Source organism: Equus quagga, chromosome 5, assembly GCF_021613505.1.
Source record: "Equus quagga isolate Etosha38 chromosome 5, UCLA_HA_Equagga_1.0, whole genome shotgun sequence".
Taxonomy (NCBI): Eukaryota; Metazoa; Chordata; class Mammalia; order Perissodactyla; family Equidae; genus Equus; species Equus quagga.
The window spans coordinates 29,529,328-29,542,161 of NC_060271.1; the positions used below are offsets into that span (position 1 = coordinate 29,529,328).

The window sequence follows — 12,834 nt, forward strand, 5'->3', positions numbered from 1 at the left end:
GACCAACTCACCCAGGTTTGCCTGGGACTTTGCTGGGTTTAGCACTGAAAGTCCTACTTCCCAGCAAAACCCCTCAGACCCAGGCAAACTGAGACCATTGGTCACTCTCACTTCCTTATCTTTATAATTAGGCTAATAACATCTCATAGATTGTTGTGAGGATTAAATGAGTTATCCCATGTGGATGGAGTGTTTAGACCAGTGCCTGCCGCATGGTAAGTATTCCATGAGTACGTTAGCTATTATCACTTTTTTCATTTATTTTTTTTGTAGTAAAATACACATAATGTACAATTTACCATCTTAAGCATTTGGAAGTGTTCAGTTCGGTGGTATTAAATACATCCATAATGTTATGCAACCATCACCACCATTTGCCTCCGTAACTCTTTTCATCTTGTAAAACTAAAACTCTATCCCCACTAAACAATAACTCCTCCTTCTCCCCTCCTCACAGCCCCTGGCAACCACCATTCTACTATCTGTCTCTGGGATTTTGACCACTCTAAGTATCTCATATACGTGTAAGCACACAGTATTTGTCTTTTTATGACTAACTTTTTCACTTAGCGTAATGCCCCCAAGGTTCACCCATGTTGTAGCATATTGCAGAATTTCCCTCCTTTTTAAAGCTGAATAATATCCAGTGTATGTATATACCACATTTGTTTATCTGTTCATCTGCCAATGGACATTTGAATTACTTTCACACTTTAGCTATTGTAAATAATGCTGCTATGAACATGGGTGTACAAATATCACTTTGAGATACTGCTTTCAATTATTTTGGGTGTATGCCAAGAGGTGGGATCGCTGGATCATATCATAATTCTATTTTTAGTTTTTTGGGGAACTACCACGCTGTTTTGCATAGCGACTGTACAGTCTTACATTCCCACCAACCATGCACAAGTGTTGCAGTTTCTCCATATCCTTGCTAACACTTGTTATTTTCTGGTTTTTTGATAGTAGCTATCCTAATGGGTGTGAGGTGGTATCTCACTGTGGTTTCGATTTGCAGGTACCTAACGATTAGTGATGTTGAGCATCTTTTCATGTGCTTCTTGGCCATTTGTATATTTTCTTTGGAGAAATGTCTATTCAAGTCCTTTGCCCATTTTAGAATCGCGTAGTTTTTTTGTTGTCGAGTTTTAAGAGTTCTCTATATATTCTGGACATTAATCCCTTATCAGATATATGATTTGCAAATATTTTCTCTCATTCTGTGGGCTGCCTTTTTATTCTGTTGATATTGTCTTTTGATGCACATTTTAAAAAAATTTTCAAGTCCAACTTGTCTATTTTTTCTTTTATTGCCTGTGCCTTTGGTGTCACATCCAAGAAATCATTGCCAAATCCTATGTTTTCTTCTAAAAGTTTTATAGTTTTACTTCTTACATTTAGATCTTTGATCCATTTTGAGTTAATTTTTGTATATGGTGTAAGGCAAGGGTCCAACTGCATTCTTCCGCATGTGGATATCCAGTTTTCCCAGTACTATTTGTTGAAAAGACTGTCATTTCCTCATTGAATGGTCTTGGCACTTTTGTCAAAAATCATTTGACCACATAGTTGAGGGTTTATTTCTGGGCTCTCCATCTGTTCTCTTTGTCTATATGTCCGTCTTTATGCCAGTACCACAATGTTTTGATTACTGTAGCTTTGTAGTAAATTTTGAAATCAGGAAGTGTGAGTCCTCCAACTTGTTCTTCTTTTAGCTATTATCATTTAAAAACTTCCATTCTACTAGAAAATGCTAAGTTTCTATAATTGGAGGCTTGGGTGAGAAAGAGGGAAGAATTGAGTCTGACTGAAGTTTTAAACTTGGAAGGCAAGACTCTAGCAAAGCTATTAGCTGAATGGGGAAACCCAGATGTGGTTGGTGGGAAGGTGTCAGTTCAATGTGGGTCATAGGGAGTTTGAAGGCCTTATGGGACATCCATGAGGACATGTCCCGTAGGCAGTTGGAAATATGGTTTTAGAGTTCAGGAGAGGGATGGGAGCCCAAGAGGCAGATGGGGAGTCATCCTCATAAAAGGAATCATTAGAAGAAGGCATGGACTTGGATAAGAGGAATGCGGGTTAGGACAAGGAGTATGAAGACTGGCGGGGCAGCGACATGTTGGTCCCATTCCACTCATACATGCGATACGTATGCACTTTGCCATATTTCACTGACTCAAAAATGCCATTGATTTTAAGACATACCATTATTTTCTGTACCACTAAGAAAATATGCTGTCAATAATTATGACATGCTATTTATTGGCTATGAGGAACAACTGATTTCAAAGATACAAAAATGTGGGGAAAAAATACATCTTAGAATTAATTAAATGAGATACATGCCAGGCACTGTGTCAGGGATCATAGGGAGGAGAGTGCGATACAGTGATGAAGACCCTGCCTTCAAAAAGCTTCCAATCTCATAGCGACACCTGCAGACACTTCTCCGACAAGACTGACTGTGACAAGTGCTCCAGTGCAGGCACCAGAACTGTTCTGAGGTCAGCTGCTGCTTGTCAAGTATTTACAGGAGTTATTAATATAAGCAGAATTGACAGCCATGTCTTTCTTGGGATTTCTAGTCCTCCCCCTCCTTTTCCCTAATGCCTGAAATTTCTAGGGACAAAACCTTTCGAACCAGTTTTGAATGAATTGAGATAATGGATTAAAACATCACATGGTGAGTGCTGAATTGGTATGACTCTTATAGAAGGCAATTTGGCACTATCCAAATATGAATGCATTTGCCCTTTGACCTTGCAATACTACTCTAAGAATATATCTTGCAGATATGCTCACCCATGTGGAAAATGCGACATATACAAGGTTATTCAGTACAGCATTGTTTGAAATAGCAAATAATTGGGAATAACCTAAGAGCCATGGATAGGGCACTGGTTAACTAGATTATGGAACATTCATACCACGGATCCCAGATCAAGGAAATGCTTGATGTACGAACAAGGAAAAGATCCCTAGTGTGCACTGTTAAGTGAAAAAGTGCCAGGTGCAGAACAGTTACCGTAGACTACCATTTGTATTTAAAATGGGGAATAAGAAGACATTTCTACAAATGTGCTGTGTACGCATGAAGAAACACTAGGATACACAGGAATCTGATAGTGGTTGTGGTGGGGGAGGGAAAGGTAGAGAATTTGGCAGAATTTGGGGTCAGAGAATGGAGGAGGACTTTTTATAGTTTATTCCTAAACTATAGGAATGCACCATCTATTCAAAATGTTAAATTAATTGAATTTTTTAAATACCCCATGAGAAGAGTTAACCCGGTGACTAAATTCCCACCAAAGGGTGAAAGTCTACTATTCATTCATTCATTCATTCATTCATTCAATAACCTATAGTAATCAGGAAACTTCTCTAGCTATTAATAATAGTAAACAAGTATTAAGCACTTACAATGTGTCAGGCATTGCGATAAGAGCTTTCACATACCCGATCTCCTTTAATCCTCACCCCCCCATATGGCGCAGGTGTCTATTATTACAGAAGAGGAAGTTGAGGATGAGCGAGGTTGTTCTTGCCCAGAGTCAACTGTGAACATCCAGGCTCCACCATCCTGGGCCAGACCCGATTCTGGGCACTAAGGATACCAAGACAACACGAATCCTGCCCTCTTGGACTTAGTCTGGTGAAGAAGACAGGCGTGTAAAGTCGCAGATTCACAGACAGGTTTTGAGCAGGGAGGGGAGTGTTAGAGCACAATGCTTAGGGATTAAGGGACAAAGGGAACAGAGAGGCTGGGGACAAGGAGAAAACCACTCCCACGACACCCTTTTGCCAAGGACAGGCCCTCTAAGTAGCAGTGGAACTCGGCGGCGCCTATGTGGGAGACAAGCCCCGCAGCCTCGGAACCAACAATGAACAAAGGCTGCCGGTGCTGTGTAAGAACAGAGGAGATCTGACAACAGCCCGGCTCGTTTGATCAGTGTAGACATCCCTTCTGGACTTTGAAGCCTGAAGTGCTCTCCTTTAGCTGTCTACACAGATCAAATAAGCTGGCTGACTGCCATATCTCGACTTCACTTTGTGCTAATCCACAGTCACAGCCAGCTCCACAGCGATCCGACCAAGCCATCTGAGCAGAGGCAAAAATAATTCTCCTGGGCAAAGATAGACAGTTCCAAGATGTGAATGTTAACTCCTTGCTGCCACTTCAGGAGGGAGTGGATTGAGAAGTTAGTTTGGGGAAGCTTCCAAGAAGGGAGCGTCTGCCCTTTTCCACAGTGAAGTGGCCAAGCTGTTTCTCTCCTCACAGTTGAAAGCCCTTCCTATTTCGGGGCTCAAATACGGACACTTATAAGAGTTGACAACAAAGAGCTGCAGTCTGGCTCTCAGAAAGGCAGCCCCACCCTAAAGAACAAGGATCCTCCCAGTGCACACCTTTTTATTCCCAGGATCACTCTTGGGGAAACCTTACCCCAGGCCCCTCAGTCCTCAGGCAGCAGTGATGATCTCAGGGAATCCTTGTCACAGAGACTGGCTGGACAAGGCATCTCACAACAAACCCAGAAGCTAAGTGGCATCGCTAGAAAAGATTAAAAATCTACATGAGTTCTAACATCTTCGTTCCTAGCTGCGGTTTCCATGGAAATAGACATCTGCTCTAGGGAGAAAGAAAAGGTGGGGGGAAGAGGTGTAAGTGGTTTAAAATAATCAGTGTTTTGAAAGATTTATTTTTTTTTCCTGTCACAACATTAATAGTCAGAAATGTGAGATTTTTGTGTGGCAATTTCTCGTATTTGAAAAAAATATGCCTCAAATGGGTGGGACCTTCCTCTGCAAACCTCCAGATCAAGTACAAAGACTTCAAGATAAAGCCTGGTTCAGGGGATAATAGACCTCTTGGCCTTGGGTTCCTTGCTGGTTTCTGTTGCCTGCCAATCTGTTACTTTTCACTGAAGTCTAACCCTCACCCCCTCCAGCCTTTCTAATGATTTGTGAGATTTCGCTCAGAAAAACCGACAGATGGAAACACCTGGCCGTTTCATGGCTAAGTTTGGTCTGAGAGGAAGAAGCCTTTTAGAGCTCAGAATTCGAATTGTTCCTGGTCCTGCTCACATGCTAAGGGAAAACCACTTAGATTGGGGGCGGGGGAGAGGCGACCCCACACAAGGGCGATTGTTGGAGAAAATGCCGCAACAAGCATATTTCAGGCAACAGCACATTGCTAATTGTCTGCTTTGTGTGGTATGTCTGCTGCCTGTATGTTCCAGTTTTCATTGTCCCGGGCACCTATTAATTGGCTTTATCTCTAGCACATCCCTAGTCACTAGCTGGACATGGGGAAGTCTTCTTAAATTAGGACTGTTGTTTCAGCAGGGTTGGTCCATTGTATTTGTATCTTAGTTTGGGGAAATGGAGCCCACTGATTAATAAAAGGGTGTCTTTCTGCCCAGTCAGGATCTCAAAACAGGTGTGTTGGTGTAATGACTACCACCCGAGGACACAGCCTTGGTGAGGACACAGACCTGGTCAGGGACACAGCCTTAGTGAGGGGAGGATGGGAGGAGAAGTCTGGGAACTACGTTCATTTTATTTATTTTTCCTCTGCCCTTTTTGTGGGAAGAGGCAGGCCAGTCATTCTAAGATAGGCAAGGTCAGACCAATTTCCTTTGTGCCTCTTGTGCTTCTGACCTATCCAGGCTAAGAGGAACCATGACCTTGTGGCTCCTTTGTTTTGATTCTTAAAAAGGGCCCAGCACCACTCTGGGGAGCACGTGCTCCGAGAACAAAAGCAACACTTAACTGCAGTCTGTGCGGTCTCCAACTGCTATTGCTCTTCCCTTCCCATCACCGGCGAAGGGCTGGGCAGAACAGATGGAGTCTGCACTTAAGCCGAGTGACTGTTAGACCAAAGAAGATCACATTCCAGAGCCTCGCGCTTTTACCCCACAGGTCCCTGCTCACAAGCTCAGGGACCCTAGGAAGACAGCGAGAACGCACACAGTGAGGAAAGGGCCACGCCCGTGACCTGTTAGGGCTGAGTGGGTTAGGGATTATCATGATGTCACAATACAAGTGACACTCGGGTGTCGAAGTGGGGCGCCGAGTCCAGGGGGCCTTACAAGGGTATTGTCCTGTCACAAGGGCTTGGGCGTCGTAGGAGGCGGCCCGGGGTGGGGTACCGGAGGGGCACTGCGCTGTCCGAGTGCTGCCCTTGGGGCGATGCGAGGCACGTGGCTCAACAGAGGCGGAGTCCAGGCGGCCACCTTCTGAGGTAGGAGGGACCCCGCCCCGCCCTTTTCCTAGGGATGGTAGAGCTGGTTCAGACCCAGGCCAGGGGTCACGTCAACGCCCTCTTCCGCGATCAGACGAGCCCCCCCGGCCCACGAGTCACACCTGGGGAGACCCCCAAATGCCCCCACCCCTTGCATTGTCCCCCTGCCCCGCCAGCCTGCACTACACTTCCCGAGGTGCCGTGGGGCCCGAGGGGCGGGGCCCACTTGGGCTGTGGGGGAGGGGTCGGCACGTGCCGCCGCTCTCAGCCAATGCGGAGCCCTGCGGGGAGGTCACGTGCCGCTGTTTGGCGCTTTTGTGCGCGCCCGGGTCTGTTGGTGCTCAGAGTGTGGCCAGGCGGCTCGGACTGAGCAGGTGGGTGCGGGGCCCCAGGAGGCGGCGGCGGCGGCGGCGGCGGCAGGCTGGGGGCAACGAGGGGGACACAGCCGGCGGGAGGATACGCGGCAGAGGCCGCCTGTTAGCCGACGGCAGGCGGGGCCGCGGACCCCAGAGGGGCTGGCCGGCGGGGGTCGCTCCGCTTTCTGTGTGGCTCGGGCGGAGCCTCGGCTTTGTCCCTGCTCCCTGGGGGCGCGGCTGTCGTGGGGAGGGGGCGCGGCCAGCTGGGCGAGCCTCGGGCGTTAGCCCCGGGGTGCCATCGAGGAGACAATAGGGGGCGTGGGCCCTCGTTTGTCTCCTTCGTTCCCCGTGCTGGCACGGCCCCGCTGGGGTCCCTATTGTCTGAAGGGGTGGGGCGGCGCCCCCAGGGAGCAGCGGCCTTAGGGCCAGACTGCCGACGGCCTGGGCCGGGCCCTCCCCTCGAACGCCCCCGCCCAGTGACTGTGGGGCCGCTTTGGAGAGGCTAACGCCCCAAGAGGGCTCTCCTGTCCTCGCGGCGGGGGGCGCGACAGCTAGGGTGGCGGCAGGTTGGGTGGGAGCGAAGGGAGGAGGTGGCGAGCCGACGGCGGGGCTACCCCACGGCCCCCTCCCGGGGCCCGCCCCACCCGCCGAGCTGGGGCGGGGGTGGTCTCGAGGTGTTTTTGGCGGGAGTTGGGGGGGCGTCCGCGCGGGGCGAGCCCGCGGAGGGCGGGGTTACCCGGATAGGACCGTTAGCCCCGCCCACCCCTCCCCTTCCCACGCGCGCGGGCTCCGGGTGTTGTGAGTTCCGGGAGATTCGAAAAGGCGCGGGGAGGAGGGGGGCGGGGCCAGGGGCCGGAGCGCGGGGCTGCTCTGATTGGCCGGGGGCCGCTTTTTCTCGCTGGGCCAGGGCCACGCCCATCCTCGGTCGGATGCTCGGTCTAATCCTCTGCCAGGTTTAGACTATTTCGCTACCTCTGGTTTTAATTTCTAAATGTTGGGATCCTGTAATCCTACGCTTTTGATACTAGCCTGGGGGTTCACGAGAGTCCTGACGTTAAAAAAGCGAGAAGGGGTATAGAATTTATCATGACACGAGGTAGCAAATATTATAACGTAAAACCTAGAGGTTCGTAAAACTAATTTTGCTCGTTGTTGGACAGGGAATTTAAGCCCCAAGAACAATAGGAGTTCTACATAATTGGTTAATGTTAGCTTGGGCGTTGTGTTTTCCACTATGGCAGACAGAGACAAAGCAAGGGTGGGTATTTCATTTGCACAATGAGTTGTAGGCACTATTAAGATGGCTCCGGTCTCACTGTTTGGGGGGAAAATTTAGAGTTTACAGGGGGCAAAAAAATGTTGTGACTTAACCTCGCCTAATTTTTAAAATCCGAGAGTTGTTTTTTGAACAAGCAATCACAGTTAACTTGATTTTCTGCAACCAGTGTTATATTTAGTTCCAATTTCCCAGTGTTTCAGTATTTTATAGATTTTTATAATTAGAGTTAATGATGTCTTATTTAATTCCACGGTAGTGATTTTTCTGACATTGATTTATGTGGATGTGATTTGAGGTCCCTTTGGATCGATGACATAGAAATACAAAGAAATTGATTGCATGCTTTTGAAAATCGTTTTCAGGGCTTTCCTTGCCAGTGGATTGTGTAGAATACACTGCCAGTCTCTTGTCTTCTGTTCACCATGGCTTCTTCTGGTAGGTAATCTACTTGGAAAAGCTGAAATTGTGATGGGCTTATGATTTTAGAATAGGAGATGGCTCAGGTCTTAAACTATTAATTTGGCACTTGTATTTTGGCCTTATCAAAAAATCTATTTTATAAATCGGAATAATTAAAGAAGAAAAAATGATTACCACTTGAATGTACTGAGAGCTCATAATTAATTGTTTCATTATTAAACGATTTGGCTTGGTCTAAAGCAAAATTGTGGAGTTTTGCACAAGTCTTCCTTTGTTCATGAAAACGATTGTCAAATACTGATGTTTCAGAATGGTATTTATTAACCCAAAAATGTTGAGCTTTGTTTTTCTGAGAGGCGGTATTCAGATAATTTCTTGCCTGCAAACACAGCTTCTTCATCAGCCCCAATTCTTTTCCTTAAATTGATTTGGTTTTTAGAAAATTAAGAACAGTTTATTGGAATAGGAAAACACTGTTCTTCTGAATACATTATAAATATGATCAAATTCAGATATCCAGGTGAAAGAACTGGAGAAGCGGGCCTCAGGCCAGGCTTTTGAGCTGATTCTCAGCCCTCGATCAAAAGAATCTGTCCCAGAATTCCCCCTTTCTCCTCCAAAGAAGAAGGATCTTTCCCTGGAGGAAATTCAGAAGAAATTAGAAGCTGCAGAAGAAAGACGCAAGGTAAACATCACAATTCACAGAAAACAGCTGTTTATTCATGTAATGTTGCAAGTCAGTTTTATTTCCATAACAGGAGGAAAACAAAACTGTAGTTGTGTGGTGGTTATAACCATATGAGAATTATATATGCCAGTGGCTGGAAGAGCATATCAGCCATCATTTATTGAGCTCCTATTATGTACCAGCTCCTCTACTTATATTTTTCTCCTTTAATACAGTGACCCTAACGGCTAGATGTTGTCTGAGATACTGAAATTAGAAAATGGCCTTTGGAATATTGTCATTTTCCTGAGTCCTACAGCTAGTGAATACTGGAACCAGAATTCAAGTCCAGGTCCATCTGAAACCTGAGTTCTTGCTTCTCACGCTTTCTCTTTGAAAAACAGATTTGTTGGTGGATGATCCTTTTTTTTGTCTCTTTAGGTTTTGGGTTTCTTTTGGTGTGTGGGGGGGTGCAGTTTTATTGTTTTGTGTTTTGAAAGCTGTGCAATAAAAACATTTTAAATTGCTAGCAATGTGATTGTGTTGCTCCCTGGCCATACTGGTATTGTGGCAGCTTTTCTCTAATCTAAGCAATTCTGTGATAAAGTAACCATCTTTAAAAGGAACTAATGAGAAAAATGAACAAATGTTAATATGTTTGTTATAGGAAAATTGGGAACCACAGAAGTTTGTAAATAAAAAGAGTGTTCATTATCCTACTTCCCAGAAATAACCATTGTTAACATCTTGGTGTATTTCCTTTTATTCAATATTAGTCTATTCATTAAGAACTTCACACAAATTCTCATTAGTTCCCCTTCCCAGCAACCCTGATTGGGGTGAGTGGGTTTAATTTTAAAATTAGTGAAAACTGGGGTGCAGAAAGGGGAAGTAGTAGCCGGCCCCCGACCAGTGCAGCTAGGGCGGTTTGCAGTCTAGTACAGTTAACCACACAAATACGCATATAGGCCCCTTTTTAAGCTGTTGTAGCATGTGCCAAGCACCTTTCAGTGCCACACGTTGTGTGTATGTGCACTGACCCACTGTCGACACCGAGTCGGTTTCCCACCAAGCGTGGCAGTGTTTGCCCCGGTGCGTCGTCTCCTACCTGCTCTTCTGTGTAGCTGAGTTCACGGAGGAGATGCAGCCAGAGGCTGGACAGGCAAGTTTTTTAGGAGTCAGTCTTGGCCCTGTAGTCATTAGCCTGTGCTTTACATAGAAACTGGCTAAATATAATGAAACTTTTATCATGACTGGGCTTTTGTAGAAAAGAATAAACAGAACCAGTGGCAGATGCTCTGTAGTTTTCCTGCAAGTCAGTGCTTCCAAACACATCAGAATCTGTTTGGTAACAAACTATTCTGAGTCTGTTGAAGGAGGCACACCGTGGTGACAGCTCCAGTGGTATAGAAGTTAATACAGCTTCCACAGAGAAAAGTTAATGAGCTTTTCCTTGAAACAGAAATCCTCCTGGCTTAAATAGTAATCTGGAGGCTTAGTGTTAAATTTTCTATTATTCATGTATTTTCTTTTTATCAAAGTGGTTACTTTTTTATAATCTAATTTTGTTTGGGTAGCCTTTGAAGTTAAATAACCAACATTCTTTGCAGTAAAGTTCCATTCCTAAATGTGTATCACTTAAGTCATCTTAGTGCTATTAAGCAGTAAATCTTATAAGGGTTTCCTTGAGGAATAATTGGGCAAGAATCTCTCGACAAACATGGGCAGTTTTCCAAAGTAAATACAAACACGAGGAAAAGAGTATGATTTTCAGTCTTTTGATAATGGATAATTCAGGTCTTGACTTCAGTATCATTTAAAGAGATGTGATTTTCTGCCTCTTTTCAATACCCCCAATTAATAATTTCTTTTGTAATTTTAACTAATGCTAAATACGTTTCAGAGAGCCTAGCGTGTTAAACTTTTTTCCAGTCCCATGAAGCTGAGGTCTTGAAGCAGCTTGCTGAGAAACGAGAGCACGAGAAAGAAGTGCTTCAGAAAGCAATAGAAGAGAACAACAACTTCAGTAAAATGGCGGAAGAGAAACTGACCCACAAAATGGAAGCCAACAAAGAGAACCGAGAGGCACAAATGGCTGCCAAACTGGAGCGTTTGCGGGAGAAGGTTGGTGTCTCAGCCTTGCTTTGAGAGAGGCTAAGAGCTTGCAGTTTGATGCACCAATGAAGTGGCTTGAACTAATGCTTTAATCAAAGGTGTTTGGAGTCTTTGTCATCAATTTGGGGGCTTAACATGTTAAATGAGAGGAATCTCGTTTTCAAATAAGATGGAATGGTCAGTAGTTTCCAGCATAACTGCACATTCCTTGGAAGAAGAGTCGGAGGCTCAGTCGTTAGGTTCCGTGAGTAACCCAGGAAGTTTGAAGATGATGTCTTAGAACTCTAATTATGTGATTCCCATAATATATAATTTTTATAAGTATACAATATGTGTACTGATGCTGTGTTGGGCCTCTTGAGGGCGCCTGACTTTGCGAGCTTTTTTATTTGACTGATGATATTTACTGTTTCTTTACAGGACAAGCACATTGAAGAAGTGCGGAAGAACAAAGAATCCAAAGATCCTGCTGATGAGACTGAAGCTGACTAATTTGTTCTGAGAACTGACTTTCTCCCCCTCCCCTTCCTAAATATCCAAAGACTGTACTGGCCAGTGTCATTTTATTTTTGCCCTCCTGACAAATATCCTAGAAGCTGATGTAGGACTGTATAGGTAGATCCAAACTGTAAGATGTTGTTTTAGGGGCTAAAGGGGAGAAACTGAAAGTGTTTTGCTCTTTTTCTAAAGTGTTGAAGTCTTTCTAATGTAGCTATTTTTCTTGTTGCATCTTTTCTACTTCAGTACACTTGGTGTACTGGGTTAATGGCTAGTACTGTATTGGCTCCGTGAAAACATGTTTGTGAAAAGAGTATGTAGTGGCTACTTTCAAACTGTTAGATGCTGAATATCTGTTCACTTTTGAATCCCAGTTCTGTCCCCATCTTACCAGATGCTACTGTACTTGAATGGTTAATAAAACTGCACAGTGCTGTTGGTGGCAGTGACTTCTTTCTATCCAGGTAATAAATTGTCAAGTGATAGAGACCCTCCTAGTTTGTATTTGTTCCAGTGAGGCCTTTGGGCTGGCAGAAATACCCAGTGCGCGCATCACTGCAAGTTCTCTGCCCTCGAGTTTCTCCTGCAGAGTTGTTTGTATTGTCTTCATCCACAATCGTCACTTTGTTGGGATGCCCTGGCCCAGATCAGCTGTTACGAGAGTCTTTCAGATGTTTGTTTGCAAACAGGCATTTTTTTGTTCTTGTGTCCCTGTTAAAAAGGCAGATTAAAGGCACAAATGGTGTTTCTAGAGAACAGTTTAGAGGAAACCTTAAGATGTTAGCTAGAGAGATTCGATGGTTTCTTTGCTTTATATTACCACTGGGGGTGGGGGTGCGTCGTAATACTTTCCTGCCATAGAAGCTCTTGACTCAAGAATCAGAATTTTCTTTGCCACTGTAGCAACTCCTGTGGGAGATAAAGGGAGCCTTAGTTTCCAGAGGAGCATTTGACTTGGGTGGCTAAGGTTGACATTACTTCATCTCATATCCCGAGGCTGCAATATCACTGTTGTAATATTGACAGCATTGCCTCTCAATTCAGGGAAAGCCTTGGCAGTTTTCCTCGGCTATTTAGGAAGTAGCCTTAATTACATGAGTATCTGCTTCTCAGACATTTGTGTAAAAGCTTTCGGAAGCCACGCACCTACAGTGAAAGTTTGCAGGGTGACTGCTGATCGTGCAGCGGGGTCTGCGTGTCTCTGTGCATGAGTCTCTGCAGCTCTTGATTTGGGTTTTACCAAACTTCTAAGAAG

The 12,834-nt window shown here is 45.0% G+C and overlaps 1 protein-coding gene across 1 annotated transcript; it reads left to right on the plus strand.

Moving 5' to 3' along the window:
• Positions 1 to 6,554: 6,554 nt before the first annotated feature.
• Positions 6,555 to 12,017, plus strand: STMN1 (stathmin 1). Its single transcript, XM_046663512.1, has 5 exons — positions 6,555 to 6,618; positions 8,242 to 8,314; positions 8,812 to 8,984; positions 10,899 to 11,090; positions 11,502 to 12,017. Exons 2-5 carry the CDS (start codon positions 8,302 to 8,304, stop codon positions 11,571 to 11,573), a joined length of 450 nt encoding a protein of 149 aa, XP_046519468.1. The 5' UTR covers positions 6,555 to 6,618; positions 8,242 to 8,301; the 3' UTR covers positions 11,574 to 12,017.
• The last annotated feature ends 817 nt before the right edge of the window (positions 12,018 to 12,834 follow it).

Bases quoted from the DNA above. Each gene is read 5' to 3' on its own strand.
- STMN1 (XM_046663512.1), top strand. The intron at 8,985-10,898 runs GTAAACATCACA...ACTTTTTTCCAG, and splicing joins CTGCAGAAGAAAGACGCAAG to TCCCATGAAGCTGAGGTCTT. The intron at 11,091-11,501 runs GTTGGTGTCTCA...GTTTCTTTACAG, and splicing joins TGGAGCGTTTGCGGGAGAAG to GACAAGCACATTGAAGAAGT.